The sequence below is a fragment of the Schistocerca americana genome, chromosome 2 (assembly GCF_021461395.2).
Source record: "Schistocerca americana isolate TAMUIC-IGC-003095 chromosome 2, iqSchAmer2.1, whole genome shotgun sequence".
Taxonomy (NCBI): Eukaryota; Metazoa; Arthropoda; class Insecta; order Orthoptera; family Acrididae; genus Schistocerca; species Schistocerca americana.
In genome coordinates, this window is record NC_060120.1 from 130082290 (window position 1) to 130102923 (window position 20634).

At 37.4% G+C, this 20634-nt stretch overlaps 1 protein-coding gene across 2 annotated transcripts in view; it reads left to right on the top strand.

Moving 5' to 3' along the window:
- The window catches only part of LOC124596506 (EGF domain-specific O-linked N-acetylglucosamine transferase), a 138163-nt gene that overhangs the window by 12617 nt on the left and 104912 nt on the right, over positions 1–20634 (top strand). For both annotated transcript variants that reach the window (XM_047135667.1, XM_047135668.1), the window contains exon 3: positions 17464–17670. In XM_047135667.1, coding sequence (XP_046991623.1) covers positions 17464–17670 — 207 coding nt within the window. The remainder of the gene's footprint in view (positions 1–17463; positions 17671–20634) is intronic.

Below are 20634 nucleotides of genomic sequence, written 5' to 3' on the forward strand. Positions count from 1 at the left end.
CCGTGCCCTAAAGTGGAGCAAAATTATATAAAGTAAAGCTATAGGGGCATTAACGATTTATTAAGTGTATTTAGTAACAGTTGATACAGACCATGTTAATATTCTCACTTGTCATTCTCCAGTCTTTTTAGATTTACTGTGCTTAGGAATAACAATATACTGGACTACATTGCTTAAATTCCATGGTTTATAACATTCTAGCTGTATACTGCAGCAATGTCACAGTTCATATAAATGGGTCTGAGTGGTTGAACTCCCACAGTGATATTCCCCAAGCGTATCAGGATTGACACGAGACATTTACAGGTTAAGATCCAGAATTGCTTGTAACCTTGAGGGCACTGATGAGAAGTTTGTCACAAAATTGCTCATAATTATGCTTAAGATTCACTGAATACTCCCCATGCTAACCAGCACATTTACTTTCCAAAGAACAGAACCTAAGCGATGCCTGATTCTCTTCTCCTCTTACAGAGGCAGAGGAAAATAAGTTATTTTACATAGCACCAGGGCACTTAAGAAATCAGGATATAGAGAAAAGCCATTAATTTTCCTGCATAGCAAATACTGCAGTATACTTGTCGTCCACATATGTCACCTCACTGGTGAGCTAAGGGCTCATGATTGGAGTAGGATGAGGACAACAAGTAATTTATTCTGAATGAAACACATGACACTGGTATAATGTTTATTATTTTACAAACCAGTTTTCAGCTATTGTGTTATCATCAGATGTTATGTAAAATTATTGAACTGAGACAAAATATGATTCATTAAATAATGAACTACATAACAAATTACAACAATTATTCTGAGAAGGAAATGAAGTGAACAGTAAACTCTGGTGACATTTTCCTAGGAAGTAGCTGAACAAAATGATCTTATCTTTAACAGAGCCAATATTAAAAGTAGGTTAAGATGTATTAATTGAGATTAGGCAGAAGAAATTGTGTATGTGAGTAGGGGGGTAATTTACAACATGGCCTAGATGGGATTATGAGTAATATCAACCATTAGAAGTGCTGAGTAAGAGAACTGTGTCTCATCATTCAGTAATGAGTTGGGGAAATTGATATGTTCATTGATTTCCATTATTTTACGGTAGATCATCTAGTTTCCCTGTAAACTACAGAAAACTATCACTACAGACATTGTAGTACCTGCAGATCCCACCCATCCCCATGAGTGAGGACAACTTTCAAAAGTGAATTAAATACAATCAAACAAACAGCTTCAAAGAATGGCAAAAACCCCGACTTGGTGGACTCCAAAATGTATAAAAAAAACAAGTCTCCTCTCTTCTTCAGCCAGTTCTCACCTCACTGCCTGAAGACCTCAATAAATGATGCATGTTTCTGTATTTAGGGAAAAAACTCACTGATTGTGGCCAGAAAGCTTAAATCCAGGAATTTTAAAATACAATTTTATGTAGGTAACTCTACTGGCCACTTTTTACCCAGCGGTAAAGACAGCATTCCAGCTTTGGAAATGAGCGGCATATACAAAATTATTCATAATTGTGGAAAATTCTATAAGTGTGACAGGGGAATACGCACCCACTTTAAAGAACACAATAGAAATTGGAAACTTAGAATAGGAGAGACTACTTTTGCAAACCAGACTATAGATACAAGGTGCAACATTAAGTCCTACATCACATCCATAAATAGATAAAGATGAACTGCCTTTAAATAATGGAAATTAATAAACTATGTCAATTTCCCCAAGTTTAGTTCTGAACAATCAGATACAGCTCTACTACTCGCCATTTCTAATGGCAGATACTATTGATAATCCCATCCACACCATGTCGTAACTTATCCATCCTACTCACATGGCCCGTTTTTTTTTTCTCTTTGTACAATTTATTATACTGGGTGTTTCTAAAAGAATATACATATTTCAAATGCATATATTTATTAAACCGTAATACATACAACTATGAAACTTGGGACACAGATTTAAGAATCTCTCAAGTTTAGATTAAAGATGTTCAGTATTTCTCCACCAGGGACATGAACAATATCACATTGATACTCGAATTCGTCCAAAACTCGGTCACAGGTGTTATGGCAATACATATCTGGTTCTTCATCTCTTCTGCGGTAGTGTTGGTGCATAAATGTTGTCCTTAATGAAACCTCGCAGGAGGAAGTCACAGAGCGTCAAATCCGGTGAAAGTGGTAGCCAGCTAAGAAGTGGAAAGTCGCCGGCTGTTTGAAGATCAATCCAACGGCTCATTCAGATACTCACACACTTGGGTAGTCAAGTATGGGTCACCGTCTTGCTGTAGCAGCACCATCATTTAGGATAGGGAAAGTTAGTTTTGTGCAATATTCTAAGCACAAGTTACTGACAGGTGCGGGCTGCATTGCAGTGAGTTACACAAAAAGTTGCGAAGTAGAATAGAGGCCACAGAGCCTAGCGTGTTGTGAGTACGTGACACGAAGCGCGGCGCGTGTGGTAAAACGGAGGCACACAGCCGCGTATAAATAGGTGTGGGTTTCTAACGAGATTCATTCAAGTGTGGCAGCTCTCCTGGACGGTGGGGCGTGTCACACCACCAGCTACACGCAGCAGCAGATGGGGCGCCAGCGTTCCAATCCACAGCGGGTCGCTGGTTCAAGAGGCCGACACTGGGTCCGTAGCCAGCCAGTGGCGGGCCACTCCACGGCTCACTGCCGTGGGGAGTCGTCCTGGCTTCCAACACATGCCAGAGGCATCCCGAGGCATCCCGAGGCGAGTGCCACAGATTCGGACTCCGGATCGTGGGTGCTTGTTGTACAGACCATGTTCTGTCCTTTCGGAGGTTCAGTTTGGTACCTCAGTGTAAAAGGTCTTTGCACGGTAACTGCAGAATTACAAAAAATTATTTCTTCTGCGAAGTAGCCATTTTGCAATATGTGACAGAGACCAGCGATTAGAAGACAACAGACATCTAGCAACAATAAATATAAACTAGGCGATGTATTCGTTCCTCCAATAATCAAGCCGTTTTGCACCGATCAATGATTTTGACAAACTAATACTTTGTAATATGTATGAACATTCTTTTTGAAACACCCTGTATTTTCATTTGCCCTGTTAAAATTTTTTGCTTTAGGGTCATTCCACACCAAGTGGTCTAAAACTGAAAAAAGTTCCCACCATCATGGTCTCCAATTTTCGTCAAATTTTAACTGTAGCTTTAGTCAAGTGTTGAAGTAAGTTTCCCAAGATTTCAGGCCTCTAGCTGCAATAGCTGCTGATCTAGACCCCCTTGTCTGAAGTGTACTTAGTCCGTGTGCATGCAACATAAAAAAAATGTCATATTTGGAGTCTAATAAAATCGAAACTAATTCATAAGAATGGTTAGTAAGATGCGACCCTGTACAGTTTTTTTTGCTGATTCCAACGAAATTATGTATAACATTACTCATGCAAACCCCGGTCAAATAACTCGACTCAAAGTATACTTCAAAATTTGTCGTGACACAACGCGACAAATTTTGACCAATATTAAGACTGCAATGATTTCCTTGCAGTTGAAGATATGGACTTGAACTTTTGGCCAAGCTTCATGCTTGTGCTAGACATAATGCAGCCGGATTTGCAATGATCCAGGCCATATGGTCGCCCTGCAGTATCTCTTCAAATTAGGCAGTGTCAGCACAAACGGTAAAATTTACCAAAGTTTCAAGCCAATTACTAAAAAATAGTTGGCCTGAATCTGCTTGTGAATAGTATCACCTAAAAGAGAAACTCTTGCTCTACAAGACTGACATTTGTTTTTTTTGCAACGCGACCATTAAGTACTCATTAACTCACATCAAAGTTGTTATATTTTGTATGCGCGATGCACTAATTTTTCTTCATTTCTAGGAATTTGAATCTTAATAGTCGCTTAGAATTACTGATATAATTGGATATTTCATTCGTGTTTTATTCAGTGATTGGCCAGTGAGAGATGTCAGAAGTTAATGAAGAAGAAGAATCGTTGGCCCCCTGTTCAATTGGAAAAGATGCTGCTGCATCGAAGTACCATGTTATCTTCTATGCTAAGAAGACTGGATTCAAAGCGTTTAGTGATTTCACAGAATGTGACCAGAAATTGCTTGTTTCGCGTTCAGAAGCCAAACTTGACGAAAATTCCATCATTTGCTTCCACCATGAAGCCCTCTTCCTACATGAATATCAAGCGATGCAAAAGAAATGTTGCAATCCATTCAAGAAGAGGAATCACAATGTAAAAGCTGGACTTAGACTGCTTGATAATGAAACAGCTGCCAAACTTTGCCTGTTAAAGAAAAAAGAAGTGATTGATATAAAACCTGGTCAGAAGCTTTGCCCTCGCTGCATGTCGGCACTGAACCAAAAGCTAGAAGATTCATCATCACTATCAACCCAATCTGAACAAGATTTCACAACGGATGAAACTGAACCAGCCATCAACAAAAGTTTATCATTTATTGGTGCTTCACCATTGAAAAGAAGACAACTAAGTAAAAGAGATAAGCAAAGCTATGCAAAAAGAAAGATCTTGGATGCACAAAGTTTAATTGGGAATCAAATTGCTGCTGCTGTAGGAATCAATTACGATGAACAGCCAAGTTCAAGTAAAAGTCGCCCATGCAATAATTGTGCAGATCTTGATAATCTTATAGAAGAGTTGAAAGAAAAATGTAAAGTGTCAAATCGTAGGACAAAAGTTCAAATATTGACCTTGGTTCCAAGAAGCTGGACAATTAAAGATACGACAACAGCATTTAATGTATCAGAAAGAATGGTAAAGCAAGCGAGAAAACTGAAGAATGAGCAAGGTGTTCTAGCTTTTCCAGCAAATCGGCAAGGAAGGAAGCTTTCAGATGAAGTTGTTCAGAAAGTACATGACTTTTTTCAAGATGACGAATTCAGCAGACTTTGTCCAGGGAAGAAAGACTGTGTGCCTGTGAGAATTTCAGGAACAAAGGTGTACAAGCAAAAGCGGTTGTTGCTTTGCAATTTGAAGGAAATGTACGTGTCTTATCAGAAGCAAAATGGACCAGAAATTGGCTTCTCAAAGTTTTGCGAGCTTAGACCAAAATGGTGTGTTACAGTTGGCTCTGCTGGAATGCACTCAGTTTGTGTCTGTACAATACACCAAAATGTCAAGCTTATGCTCACTGGTGCATCAATCAATGAAGACTACAAGGAAATTCTTAGCAAAGCTGTTTGCAGCTTGGAAAACAAGGATTGTATGCTTCATCGTTGTGAAAACTGCCCTGGTCCAGAAGGTGTAGAAGCAGTTATTGCAACATATTTTGAAGATAATGACCCTGAAGAACTGATTGAGTACAAACAATGGATTCATACCAACAGGGATACTTTAGAAACAAAGCAGCTTTCAACAGAAGAGTATGTTGAAGATATTGCAGCAAAAATTTGGAACCTGTCTTGTCATCACTACATTGCCAAGCATCAAAGCCAGCACCTGAAAGCTCTCAAAACTGATTTGAAAGAAGGCGAATTCATAATACTAATGGATTTTGCTGAAAACTATTCATTTATTGTTCAAGATGCAGTGCAAGGCTTTCACTGGGAAAACAGTCAAGCAACAGTTCATCCATTTGTAGTCTACTACTGTGAAAACGAAGAGGTGCAATGTGTGAATCTTTGTGTTATTAGTGACTGCCTTCGACACGATACGATTACTGTCCATGTTTACATTGGAAAAGTAATCAATTACCTGAAGATGCAATTTTCCAAAATAAGCCACATCCACTACTTCAGTGATGGTTCAGCTGCACAATATAAGAATTTCAAGAATTTTCTCAACTTATGCTATCACAAAGAAGATTTTGAAATAACAGCAGAATGGAATTTCTTTGGAACAAGCCATGGAAAGTCGCCTTGTGATGGCATTGGAGGCACAACAAAACGGTTGGCAGCAAGAGCAAGTTTGCAACGTCCATATGAAAACCAGATTCTAACACCCAAAGATCTTTTCAACTTCTGCAATGATAATATCAATGGAATCAAATTCTTTTTCATCAGCAAAGAGGAAGTTGAAGAAGAAAAAGCTTCTCAAGAAGAAAGATTCCTGCAAGGGCACACTCTAGCTGGCACAAGAGAAAACCACCATTTTTTGCCCATTGATATGACGACAATTAAGGTCAGTAGAGTTTCTAATGATGCGACATCTTTTTTGGCCAAAATTAGTGCTGCTGAAGTAGTAGTTCAAGTCATGGATCTTCAGCCTGGGCAGTATGTTGCTTGCATTTATGAAAAGAAATGGTGGATTGGAAACATCGTTGAAATCTCAGTCGAACAGAAAGATGCTTTCATAAGCTTTATGCATCCTCATGGTCCTGCAAGTTCATTTTATTGGCCCTTAAGACGTGATACTTGCTGGATTCCAGAACAACTTATCATTGGTGTTATTCCAGCTCCATCAGTGACATCATCTGGTCGGCAATACAGTTTTCCTGAAAGCATTCTCTTGCAAATCAACGATGCTTCCAGAATGATGAAGTAACTGAGGAAGACAGGCTTGGGAACCTGCATAAAGAAACCCACAATCAGGCTTGGGATCCTGTGGTAAAGACACCCTGTAATCAGGCTTGGGAACCTGCAGTAAAGATACCCACCCGTGGCTGTTACTGCATGGCTATCGGGCGTGGCCCCTATGGCGATGGGGATGCTGGTTTTATTGTGATAACCAGTAATGGCTCAGCCATCATGGACCAACGCAGGGCACTGCGCACACAAAATATAAGATACTTTGACCTGAGTAAATAAGCACTTAATGGAAGCGTTGCAAAAGAAAAATATATCCATCTCGTAGAGCAAGAGTTTCTCTTTCAGATGATACTATTCACAATTAAATCCAGGCTGACTATTTTGTAGTAATGGGCTTTGAACTTTGGTAAATAAAGCCACTTGCGCTGACACTGCCAAATTTGAAGAGATTTTGCAAGGCGACTATAAAGCCTGGGTAGTTGGAAATCCAGCTGTATTATGTCCAGCACAAAGATAAGACTTGGTAAAAAGTTCAAGTCCATATCTTTATCTGCAAGGAAATTATTGCAGTCTGAATATTGGTCAAAATTTGTCGCATTAAGTCACGACAGAATTAGGGGTACACTTTGAGTCGACTTGTTTGACCGGATTTTGCATCAGTAATCTTATAATTAATTTCGTTTGAATCAGCACAAAAAACTGTACAGGGTCTCATCTTACTAACCATTCTTATGAATTGGTTTCAATTTTATGAGACCCCAAAAATGGCATTTTGTCTGATGTCGCGCGCATGCGAACTTACTACCCTTCAGACAAGGGGGTGTAGATCAGCAAGTATTGCAGCTAGAGGCTTGAAATCTTGAGAAACTTAATTTAGCACTTGACTAGTGCTACAGATAAAATTTGAAGAAAATTGGAGACATGATGGTGGGAAGGTTTAGACCACTTGGCATGGAATGACCCTTTATATAATCACAGCTGTGTTACTTACCTGCTTAATCTCAGTTGTATATCTTACCTGCTTGTAATACTGGACCATTAAAGGAAGATAAGATTGTTTTGTTCAGCTCCTCCCTTGGAAAATTTCATCAAACTTTATTGTTCAATTTGTTATCTTTTCACAACACGTTGTAATTTATTATGTAATTCATTATTTAATAAGTCACATAGTTTGTCCAAGTTCAATAATTACATAACATTTTCACTGAAATAATTCCTCTTTGTTTTAGTCTGAAATCAAACATTTTAGAATTGTCATCTTTGGAAACAAACTGAGATACTATGTAATGCACTAGTTTAAAATCTTTGCTCCTACAAAATTTCACAGCCACACATGCTGTAGGGTCATACCATGTCAAAGGGACCAAGTGTCCCCACTCAACCATCTCCAAATCTAATGATATTTGGTGTGAAGATTCAATATCGTCTTTGATGGTTATATTCCAAATTTCAGTTCAGTAGTTTTATCTTTAGGAGCCTTTATAGAGAGGCTACTCATCTTCACATCATATATGAAAGTACAAACGTGGCAAGTTTGTTAGGCTTTTTTGAAAGTCCTAGCACACCTTTGGTCATTTGCTTTAACATACATAGACAACTTTTTATGCTGAATCATACCGTGGCAAAAATTTGGAATTTAGCTACACCTAAATATAGATGCAAGCCTCTAAAGTGGCTAAAAAAATTTGTCGTGCTATTCTGAGAGCCAAGGTTTGACCGACCACTGCTACTTTTCTTATGAACCAATCACACCAAAACTTCAGAGGGTTACACCTACCTATGATGTCTATATATGGAGCAAATGTAATTAACATTGGATGCCTAGAAGAGAAGATATGCATCTGCAGAGTTGGCCAAAATTTTCTACTTGCAATTTTTTTTTTTAATTTTTGATTTTGGGGGGTGGGGGTTGCAATATCTCAACTGGGTCATGTTCAGTTTTCTTGCTCTTGCCACAGCTGGAAACAGCATGATTTAAGCTTTCAAAGCTATGTTGTTTAATTTCTGGGTCTTCCGTTGATGAGTAAGAATATCTATTCAAAAGTAGGGAGAATGGATTATTAATAAATAATGCAAAAAATTAATACAATTTGAAATTGTAAATCAAAAAATGTATGATTGTAGTATCTTTTAATAGTATAAGATATGCCTGTAGTTTAGTGGATGTAACTATGCTAATAAGTGTTTTTACATTATCTTACAGTATAGAATATAAATATACTAAAACCTCACAAAATGCTCTTAAGATCATGAAATCTAGATGATCATAATGGAATGCTGTGTTTGTGATGTTCACCTGCTTTATTTCTTCGTTGACTGTACTTGGTGTCGACGTACTGCATTGTAATACTGGCTGAAAAAGTAGGGGGTGGAAGTGCAGTACTGGCTACTGTAAATGATGTAGCCAACATGTGCACAGTTGCAGTTCACAGTTCTTTGCTTTCATTGTTCACAACCCCTAATAATACACAGTTGTATGGCCAGTGCACTATTGTTTAACTTTCTATAAGCCCCATTAATAGTTTAATGGTTTACTGTTGAACATCTACGAGCAGTAAAAACCTAACCACACAGTTCTTGCCACATAATATGGTGTGTACTGAACAGACACTGTCATTGTCTTAGCACATGGCCTATTACATTTATTTCACAGTTAACTGGATGCATTGTTGTTGTTCTAACCAATACGGGTTCCTTGTCTGAAACTCGGCTGTGGATTGACTGTCTTGGGACAAAAAATCAGGCCCTTATATATCAGCGCAACAATAGGCACTGAAACTACACGTTGTTTAATGTATAATTTACAGAAAATTACAATTAAAACTTAACTCATTAAATTAACTGGATACGTTGAAAAATTCCGTCTTTTTAACAGTTTCTTCTACTACAAGGGTTAAGCCATATTATTTGTTTAAATCATGAAATTTACAAATATAGGTACGCAAGCAATCCTTTTGACAAAACTGGAAATTACTTTAGAATTAATTAAGAGCTGGCTTTGCTAACATGTTTTTGAATAGAACTAAATAAATACTTAAAGAATGGCAGCATTTCATCTTCCAAATGTTTATAATTAGTACGGAATTTATATTTGTTTATAAGTCAACAACAGAATATAAGTTACTAAACAATTACCGATTTCACCCTATAACAAGGAACAGTCAAAATAAATTAGAAAATCTATTACATATACAAAACTAAGCACAAAATTAGATCGGGTGTTTTATTCTTTAAAACTGAGGGCCAACCTTTTTCTTTCATGAAAATGCAGATTATACTCATGTGTGGTAGCCTAATGGCAATTAGTCAGAAATAAAAAAAGTGAATTGTAAGGAGGCAGACGGCAAAACAAGAGGGGAAGTAAATATATCCCAGCTGGCTTCATCACATGTTGTTAAGAATGATTTAACCCTGCGATACATATTAGTACATATATGCATTGTCACTGTTTCCATCGATATTATAAAGCAGCAATAGTTTTTTAAGGCTCTATCCTCACAGCAATGATAAGGCTCTATACTCGCAGCAGTGATGCATTGCTGAATCACCACTTTCAATTGTTGCCTTCATTACTGGCAATTTTCACTGTGTCCGTCTTCTGTGTGGTGTTGTGTTGACATTGTACTATCTTTGTGTTGAGTACCGAGTGTCTGAATAATCAACAATCATTGTTGTAGCTGAAGGTAAGAACTAGAACAATGTTTTTATGGCCCAATTTGTAGTTTTATATACAAATGAAACTGAATCTCCTATGCTTTAAAACCAGGATATTCATGAGCTTTCAAAATTGCCTGTTATAGGTTAATAAATTATTGTATAAAATGAACAAAGAGACCAAGAAACCCCTTCACCCAGCTACTTTAGTGGATCAGATGGAGCTGATTGTCAAAAGTCATCACTATTATATTATGACAAAAGTCAACTACAATCAGTTAAGGAAATGTCACCAATGGACAAGGAGCTTCTATGATGTAGGTCTGGGCTTGATTTTACTGAAGATGCCCAAATTTGTTCATAACATAATGTCTTGTTAATGACAAAATTTCAGTTCCTGCAGACGACTTGCTACAACCCATATGGTAAAGAAAAACACATAACCAAGAAGGCTTTAACAGCAGTAATCATTTTAATGTCTGATAGGCTCAATTTACTGTCTAATGAAGTTTTTAAGCATGATCAGAAAATTTGTGAGAGAAGAAAAGAAATCATCCATCCAGGATAAGCAAGAATCACCATCCACTGAAGACATGGATGATGTTGTTGCTTGCTTTCCTGCTAATACTTCATTATCATCACTTGGACAGTCGCCATTAGCACAAAGTTCTGAAAAGGCTGCATTACTCAGGCAATTTCCACAGCTAATGGTGTGAGCCAAGTAGATATTGCTCAAATACAAATGGAAGAGTGCAAAACTCTAAAGATATGGATATCTTAATTGAAGAACTTAATGGGAAAAGGTTCAATGATGAAGTAAAACAAATTGTCCTCACTTTTTTTAGGAGACGATGAGTTTTCTTGTTTATGCCCAGGCTAAAAGGATTGTGTTGCAGTAAGAATAAATGGGGAAAATATTCACAAGCAGAAACATCTGCTGCTTTGAAACCTGAAAGAAATGTTCATTGCTAATTGTAAGCAATATAGATATCAACTGAGCTGCTCAAAATTTTGTGAGCTCAGGACGAGATTGTGTACTATAGTTGGTGCTACTGGATCACATTCAATATGTGTATGTGCAGTTCATCAAAATGTCAAATTAATGTTGCCTTCAGAAACACCCATCCAATATGACTACAAGGTTTTTTTTTTTTTTGGGGGGGGGGGGGGGGGGGGGAGGACTGTATGCAGTCTGGAATCAAAAGATTGTATGCTGCAATGTTGTGAGGAATGTCAAGGAAAAATACTCGAGGCTTTTCTTGCAGATGCTTTTAAAGACTATGATCCTCAAGAAACAATGTAATACCAACAATGGGTCCATATTGTCAAAACACATTGGAGACATGTCAGAGAACTGTTGAATATTTCATGGAGGCACTGATTTTGAAAACTACCAATTTAAGAAGCCATCACTTTGTGACAAAACACCTTAAGCATCCAAAAAGAAACCTTGCAGATTACATTGATGGATTTTGCTGAGAATTATTCATTTGTTGTTCAAGATGCTGTGCAAGGATTTCATTGGGGGAATAGTCAGGCTACATTACATCCATTTGTTATCTATTTTGGTGGCAAAGAATGTCAGAGTATTAGCATTTGTATGATCAGTGACTGTCTCCATCATGATACCATTGCTGCTCATGACTTCCAAATAAAGTTAATAGCATATTTAAAGACATAGGTTGAAAACATTAAGAACATTTATTTCTTTAGTACAGGTGCAGTTGCTCAGTATAAGAATTTCAAAAATTTATATCTGCCTGAAAAGGATTTTGGCACCACTGCCAAATGGAGTATTTTGGAACAAGCCCAGGTCAATTGCCTTATGACATTAGCGGACAGCCTGTGCTAGTCTGCAGAGGCCCTTAGATAACCAACTACTGCCTCCATATGATTTGTTCAAATTCTGTAATGACAATATTGCAAGCATAAAATTTTTATGTACCAAAAGAATATTTTGGAAGAAATTCAGCCCGATAAAGAAACAAGGTTTGCCATGGGTCATAAAATATCTGGAATATGAGAAAAACATCAGTTTAAGCCTATTACCTGTAATCAGCTCAGAGTAAGTAGAGTTTCCAATGAAGCTACAGCATTCACAATTCATGCCTCCAAAGCAGATGAAGAAATTCCAGCAGCAGCAAGTTTACAACCAGGACAGTATGTTGCATGTATGTAGGTATGTATGTATGACAATTTTTGGTGGGTTGGAAAAGTGTGTGAAGTTTCACATGAACAACAAGATGTCCTCATCAGCTTTATGCACCCACATGGTTCCGCTTGTTCGTTCCACAGGCCAACTGCTAAAGACACCTGCTGGATTCTTGAGCAACATTTTTTCATGACTTTAGAAGCACCATCATCATCATCATCAGCAGCAGCAGCAGCAGGAAGATGATACCCTTGTCACCAGGAAGACAATACAGTTTTCCTCAATCTGTCCTTGACAAAATTGTAGAACTATTTAACCAAAAATGGAACTGACTCTTCAGTGTTTTTGTTTGGCAAATTTGCTGTATTGTGTATTATACTTGTTTTATGGCATATGTTCAATTAATGTTTGAAACTTATTTATATGCTCAAAAAAAATTAACTGTGGGACTTAATGAGGAAAACATTTCACTTTTCAATCGTCTCAAAGAGCGAAAATAGTATAACTCCTGAAATGTATTCTTACCCATCAATATGCTAGATCCAGAAGTTAAACGATATAGCTTTGAAAGCTTAAAGCATACTGTTTCAAGCTGTGGCAAGAAAATAGGGATTGAACATGATACAGTTGAGATAACATCCCCCCTCCCCCCCCCAACCAAAAAAATCCCTAAAATTTGCAGGTTGAAACTTTTGGCCAACTCTGCAGATGCATATCTTTTCTTCTAGGCATCAGACATTAATTAAATTTCATCCATATATGAACATCATAGGTAGGAATAACCCTCTTAAGTTTTGGTGTGATTGGTTCATTTGAAAAGTAGCAGTTGTCAAAATCCCAAATTTTTGCCATGGTGTGATTCAAGATAAAAAGTTATCTATGTATGTTACACCAAATATGTACTAGAACTTTTAAAAAAGCCTAGCAAACTTGGCACATCTGTGCCTTCGTATGTGATGTGAGAGGGAGTGTCTCTCTTTAAAAGCCCCTAAAAATTCAATCTCTGAAGAAACTGAACTGAAATTTGGTATGTAACCATCAAAGGTCGTATAGAATCTTCACACCAAATTTCATTAGATTTGGAGATGGTCGAGTGGGGATCCCTGGTCCCCTTGACGTGGAATGACCCTGTATTTATTTTTATCTCTGATGATAGCATAACAGCTGAAAGCCGGTTTGTAAAATAATAAATATAGTAGAATATTATACCAGTGCCATGTGTCATTCATAATGTTCTACCAAGAACTGACAGAATAGTCAGTCAATATGTTTTTTTAACACTATTCTAATCATTACAGCCAAATCATGCAACCTTAACTTTCCTCTGAACTGTGGAATAGTCCTTAATACATGCAGTCTGTCTCTCAGCCTCTGTGTGGAGGTTGAGGAACTACAAGTGGTAGTTAGTGATGACATATATTGCAAAATGCTTACAAAAGTCAGTCAGATTTTTGTGATATATGGGCTATTTCTGTGGCAGCCAATTATGAGCATCGTGGACAGTTGTAGCTACAGGGAAACCGCATCTGGCATGTGTAATTTTGACTAAGATAATGTTGGGGCAAGTCTTCAGGACAATTATTGAGAAGATGCAGGACATTTTTTGGCTTGTGGAAATATCCTGTGTTCCCAATTCCAGAAGCTTACATTCTGAAATGAACACTGTGATTTTAAGTGAACAATTAGTAATTAATATTATCTGGGAGTACCACCTTCATTGCACTGTCATTTTTATAAACTAATAAATAATAATAAAACAACATACAATATGTTTAAATGTGGAATATACAACTAAGCAGTTATTTTAAAGTTTTTTTTTATGATATAGCCTAGTTTTGGTTTCATCCTTTCACAACAAACATAAAACTTGCATCTATAATTTGTTAAGGTTCATTTTAATTTCATGGTTGATATCCGAATTTGATTTCCTGCCAGACTTGCACCGTATCAGGTATAGCATCTTCTGCTTTTGTGTAGTTCTCTGTTCTTATCTTAGCAAATTGTTGCACTTCTTTTCTTTAAGGAAGGGACAGCTGCAAAAAATTGGGGTAAAAAAATGGGACAAAATGGCATACTAGACAAACAGAAAATATTTTGCACACATGATTGCATCTTCTACTAAAATTTAAACTATCAAAAGGCATAGACTTTAACAAGAAACTTCAAAACATGTTTGCAACAGCGCTCCTTTATCGTGTGATAATTCATCGTTTTTCCAAGAACTGTTTATAATTCAAAATACTGATAGAATGATTTCTAGCAAATAAACACTAGGCCTAATGTATATGTCAAAAATCTGTAGATCATTTAGCATCACTATGAATTGTTAATAGCAGGTTGTAGAACTCCTTGCATATAAGGTCTTGGTAATGAGTCTTAGGTATTACAATTGCTTCAGTAGTTTCAGTGGTAAAACAGGTTTTTCTCGGCAGTCCAAAGGGAATTGACAACTGAAAATATCCTTTCCACAACAAAATTTGTGCCTGGTGTAACAAGAGCAAAACTCACTAGCATCTCTTATATTTTTACAGAGTCTCACAGAATACATCACACCTTCCCTTTTATGTTTCCAAATTAGCTTTTCCCCAGTCCTCAAGTTTCTTGGATACAATCATCTCTCTCTGAAATGTTGCCTTGTATTTTGACTGAGTGAAAAATCTTCCTTTTCCAAGTTCATTAAAATTGAAGACATAACTGAAGTTTGAAACTTACTGAATTTCCTGTTACTGTTTTTTTTTCCTTCTTTCAGCAGCTCCCTCCTCAGTTGATTCTGTTTCTGAATTCGTCGTTCTTTCCAACTTTTGGATTGAATTAGAAAATATTTTCGATTAGCTTTGTGTGAAATGGAGCCAAAAATGTCACTTTGGGTTTCAGCAATGTAGGATACCTGTGCTGCGACAGAAAATAAGACTTCAAAGGTTCATACATATCAGTAATTCTTTAAACTCCTGCAACAACAGTCATCAAGTTTCACCACCTGGAACTTGCTTGATTTCAGTATCAACGTAATCACAGTTGTTTTCAGTCCCTACACACGCACAGTGTAAATGTGAAAATGTTGAAAAATTTCACTATTGTTTCTATGTCAATGAGAAGAATGTCTGCACTTGTTTGAACTTCATTGTGTGCCGCATGGGTCACACATCCGATGCCTTGAATGTTCATATTGAGAATATTATCCACTTTGGAATAAACATTGTTTGTTCCTGCCCTCTTGAACCCACTAAAGTCGGTATTACAATTATATGCACAAAATACGACGACCTTGTCAACTAAAATTTCCTATTTTAAAATATCCAGAATATAGCTAGCTAATAATTCTGCAGTTTCTCCGCCAGTGTTCCGAAGACCAATTACTCTACACTGAACACCTTTGGTAGGAATGAAGTACCTATCTAAAATCAGCACTAGCTTTGAGCTTTTGTGAAATGATGTATCAACCACCACAGACAGACACTTAGGTTTTCACTGAACTTCATGCATTGCGTGCGGCGATAAAACGTCACTAAAACCGACTCGCATTTTATAGTTTTTATAGAACATGTGAATTTCATCTCATCTTATGATGAGAAGAGCCGTGCAATCCAATGAGTGCAAAGAATGATTGTGTTTTGTGGTATGCAACGCAGACCTTTCGCAGCGATTCGTTTATCTTCCTCTGTAGTTTATTCGTACTTACAAAGAAAGTTATGCTGCTAGAAGTTCTCGCAGAAACTGCCGACAGGCGCTCCTTTTTCTTTATGTGCTGTATTATTTCGACACGTCCTCCATGTTCAATGGAAAAAAACAACGACACAGACGTACTTTCTACCTTCCTACTCATTGTTTCCTTCAAGAAAGGGAACACTTCTTTCATGTTTTCGAGAAAGAACACTTTCTTTTCTCCATATTAACGGGAACTAGTTAGTTTCACACACACCAAGCAACACACAATGCAGCGCACTAAAGCAAGCTTGCCGAACCCAGGTTTGAAACTTCCGCTTACTTCTCATTGTTGTCAGTAACAGTCAGAATACATCGTGTAGGTTGCATCTACTGCAAATTTATATCAGGTAACAGTAAATAGCTAATTTGTAACTACAAATACAACTGAACATTGATAGCCCTGTAGCTTTCTTAATGAAAACTTTTTACATCCGTCCGTTATTTCTACAGTTCCATTTTTGCATTCAACACAAACCAAGATTCAAGAAAATATTACAAAACCTTGTCTAAGACACTGAACTGACGCAAAAATAAATAAAAACACAAAATGAAGCAAAACGGAATTTGGAAATTTGTGGTAAGGTCTTAACGAGACCAAACTGCTGAGGTCATCAGTCCCTATGCATACGCACTACTTACCTACTACTAGCTTGTGCTAAACACACACACACACACACACACACACACACACACATACACACACGTCCGAGGGTGGACTCGAAGCTTCGACGGGGCGAGCCCCGCGGACCGTGACAAGACGCCTAGACCGCGCGGCGAAACAAAAAGAGAGAAGGTTACTACTGATTACGAAAAAACGGGACATTTGGCGCCCTGTTCAATATTTCGCTGGACAACGGAACACAGAACGAAACAAAAGACATTAAACTTTGAACTGTCAAGACTATATTGTGAACGTTGTCATAGATTTGCGATGCTTTGATTCCTACATTTTACTTATTCATTATGCTGCTTAAATACAAACTTCATTTCTCATTGATGATTGTACTCAACAAACTTATTGTCTTCAACCAGCTGATCAAACATTTCAGTAAATAATCCCTAAGGCGTTCATATTATTTTCAGTGCTGTACCCTTGTGCACTGTACCCTCACCTTTGAAGGGATGTTATTTGTTCTGTATTCTCAACATTTTTCCTTATCTCCTGTTAAAGAAAAAAAATAAACATACCTCTTAAATCATAGTATTCTACAGTATCTATTTGTTATGCTGCTAGCTACTTTAGGATGTAATAAACTTGTAACTGTATCTGTATTTTACCCATTTGGCTCTTAGATATTTTAATATTATTTTTCAATTTAATGTAGATTTCTGTGTTCCAAGACATCGTAAATTTGATTTACATGCTAACTGATTTCATGATGAAGAAACACAACCAGAAACAAACTTTAAGATGAAACAAATGAGACACTTCATAAGACTGAACTTTTTACATGCTGTTCCATTTGCTCTTGCAGGAGTATCTAGATGTAAAGGCTTGTTGGGGATATGAGCAAGGCTGCAAGCTACAGGAGTCATATTCAATGCCTCTGTGTCCTGGTGATCACCGGGGATGGGTGAAGTCAAAGCAAGACCAGCTCCAAACTTTTTATACCCAGGGTGATTTTGGATATGTTCGTCAACAGCTTGAAGAGATGATGGTGATGTGTGAGCCATTATTTAAGGTTTGTGGTAAGCTGTTATGTGTCAGCAACAACTAAATATCCACTTAATAACTTAAAACCATACTGCATCATAATAACTCAGCACAATATTTTGTACTAATACTCAGTCTTGATGAAAAGGTGAAGGAAAGAATGAAATCCTACAAAGTACATCATTTAACCACTATTTAAAAATGTGTGCTTAATAGACTTCATAAAATTATCACACTTTTCCAACCATTACATATCAAGCTGATAGGTTTGCCCCCACATCTCCTCCCCCTGCCCTCACAAACAATGGACCTTTCAGGGTGGGGTAGCTCGGTTGCCTCAGTGATACAGACATCGATAATGTACAGACAGCCATACTGGAGGAGCTGTGGTTCCATCTTTTCAGTAGTGCAGGGCAACCTTCTGGATGATTGACAAAACTGGCCTTGTAACGTAAAGCCAACATGGCCTTGCTATGTCTGTACTGTGAACAGTCGAAAGCGAGGGAAAATAGAGCCATTGAATTTTCCAAAGACATGCAGCTCTGCTGTATGGTTTAATGATGATGGCATCCTCTTGGATAAAACACTCTGAAGGCGAAATACAAAATTTCGAGAACCAGTATTAAATGAAGAATCTAGAACTTTACTTCAGCCGCATATGTATTGTTCCTGTAGGGCCTGTGGAGATAAAATTTGATGAATTTCAGCACACAGAGAGACATTTAAGCAGTCATTCCTGCACCACATATGCAATAATGGAAATAAAACCTAACATGTGGTACCATGCTAAGTATCCATTGCCATGCACTTCACAGTAGTTTGCAGAGTATATATATGTAGATGTAAGGCAGTACTCTGTTCAGATCTCAGGGCAGAGACTGCTCAGGAGGAAAAATGAACGTGGCACTCTGCAGGTCAGAGTAGAGAATTTTAGTTCTGTTAATCAGTTAAGTAGGTTAGTGAACTTGAAATGTAGTTAGCTTGAAGTTATCAGTAATAGTCATAAAGTTTTAATTATGACCTCAAGAAAATAAAGTTCTGTAATTAATTTTTGTTGGTTTTGTAGTTACACATCTGCAGTCCTGGTACACATTGAAATTTCACTGCCACAATACTGTAGCACACTGCTAGAGGAACCATAAGAAAGTGATGTAGTCCATTGATAAAGTTGAAATGGACTGTGCCGTTTTTTAATTTTTTTTTACTATTTATGTGGTGGACATTTATCTGCAAAAAAGAAAAAAAAATACAAATTTTACTACCTTGAGGTGACAATTCAAACTTTTATAATTACCATTTATGTATGTAGTGGACCTTAGTGAAATGTGCTGGCAGGAAGAAGGGGGTTTATAATCAGGTGAGTACAGGGTTACCAACACAAAATGAAACATTGGTAATGTAGGAGTTGGCCTAATAATGAAAAAGAAAATAAGAATTCTGGCAAACAGTTTTGAACAGAATAGTGAATGCATTATCATAGCCAAAATTCACCAAAGTAGTACAGGTAAGCCTACTAGATGTCCTGATGAAGAGACTCAAAACATGTGTGATGGAACTTCCTGGCAGATTAAAACTGTGTGCCCGACTGAGACTCGAACTTGGGATCTTTGCCTTTCGTGGGCAAGTGCTCTACCATCTGAGCTACCAAAGCACGACTCACGGCCAGTACTCACAGCTTTACTTCTGCCAGTATCTCGTCTCCTACCTTCTCATTCTGGAAACATCCCCCAGGCTGTGGCTAAGCCATGTCTCCGCAGTATCCTTTCTTTCAGGAGTGCTAGTTCTGTAAGGTTCGCAGGAGAGCTTCTGTAAAGTTTGGAAGGTAGGAGACGAGATACTGGCAGAAGTAAAGCTGTGAGTACCGGCCGTAAGTCGTGCTTCGGTAGCTCAGATGGTAGAGCACTTGCCCGCGAAAGGCAAAGGTCCTGAGTTCGAGTCTCGGTCGGGCACACAGTTTTAATCTGCCAGGAAGTTTCATATCAGTGCACACTCCGCTGCAGAGTGAAAATCTCATTCTGGATGTGTGATGGAGCTAAAAGAAATTCTTCATTTCATTAATGGATAACTGAAATTTAACAGTAGGAAGAGGAAGACAATGGATAAAAGGAAAGGAATGAAAGTGAAAGCTGACTAGTAGAATTTTGCAAAGTGCATAATTTAATAATTGCAAATACTTAGTTTAAGACTCTTGAAAGAAGATTGTATATCTGGGGCAGACTTGGAGACACTGGAAGATTTCAGATAGATTATATAATAATCAAACAGAGATTAAGAAATCACATTTTAAACTGGAAACATTTAAAGTATCAGATATAAACTCTGACCGTAAATATTATTTTTGAACTGCAGATTAAAACTGAAGAAAAGTAGGTAATTAAGGAGATGGGACCTGGATAACTTGGAAGAATGACATGTTGTTGAGAGATTCTGTGGAATGTTAGATGACAACTAATTGAAACAGAGGAAAGGACTATAATAGATGGTGAATTGGTAGCTTTGAGAGAAGACAGCAGAGGTTCATACACAGCAAGATAAGACCTAGTACAAATTCATGCCTTACTATAAGATATTAAATTTAATTGAGTGAAGGAGAAAATGTAAAAATGTAGCAAATAAAGAACACAAAATGGAATACAGAAATTTGAAAATGAGATAGATAGTAAGTGCAGAATAGTAAACAATGAATGGCTAGAGAAGAAATGTGAAGCTGTAGAAGCATGCAAGACTGTGGGAAATATAGAGTCTTGTGGGAAATATAGATGCTGCCTACAGGAAAATTAAAGAAACTTGGGGAGGAAAGGGGACCAGATATATGCCTATCAAGAGTTCAGGTGGTAAGTCAGTACTAATCAAAGAAGGTAAGGCAGAAAGGTTGAAGGATTACATAGAAGGGCTGTGCAAAGGAAATAAACATGAAGATAATATTACAAAAAATGAAGAAGAACTAAATGAAGGTGAGAGATGTGACACTGCAAGAAGAATTTGACACAGC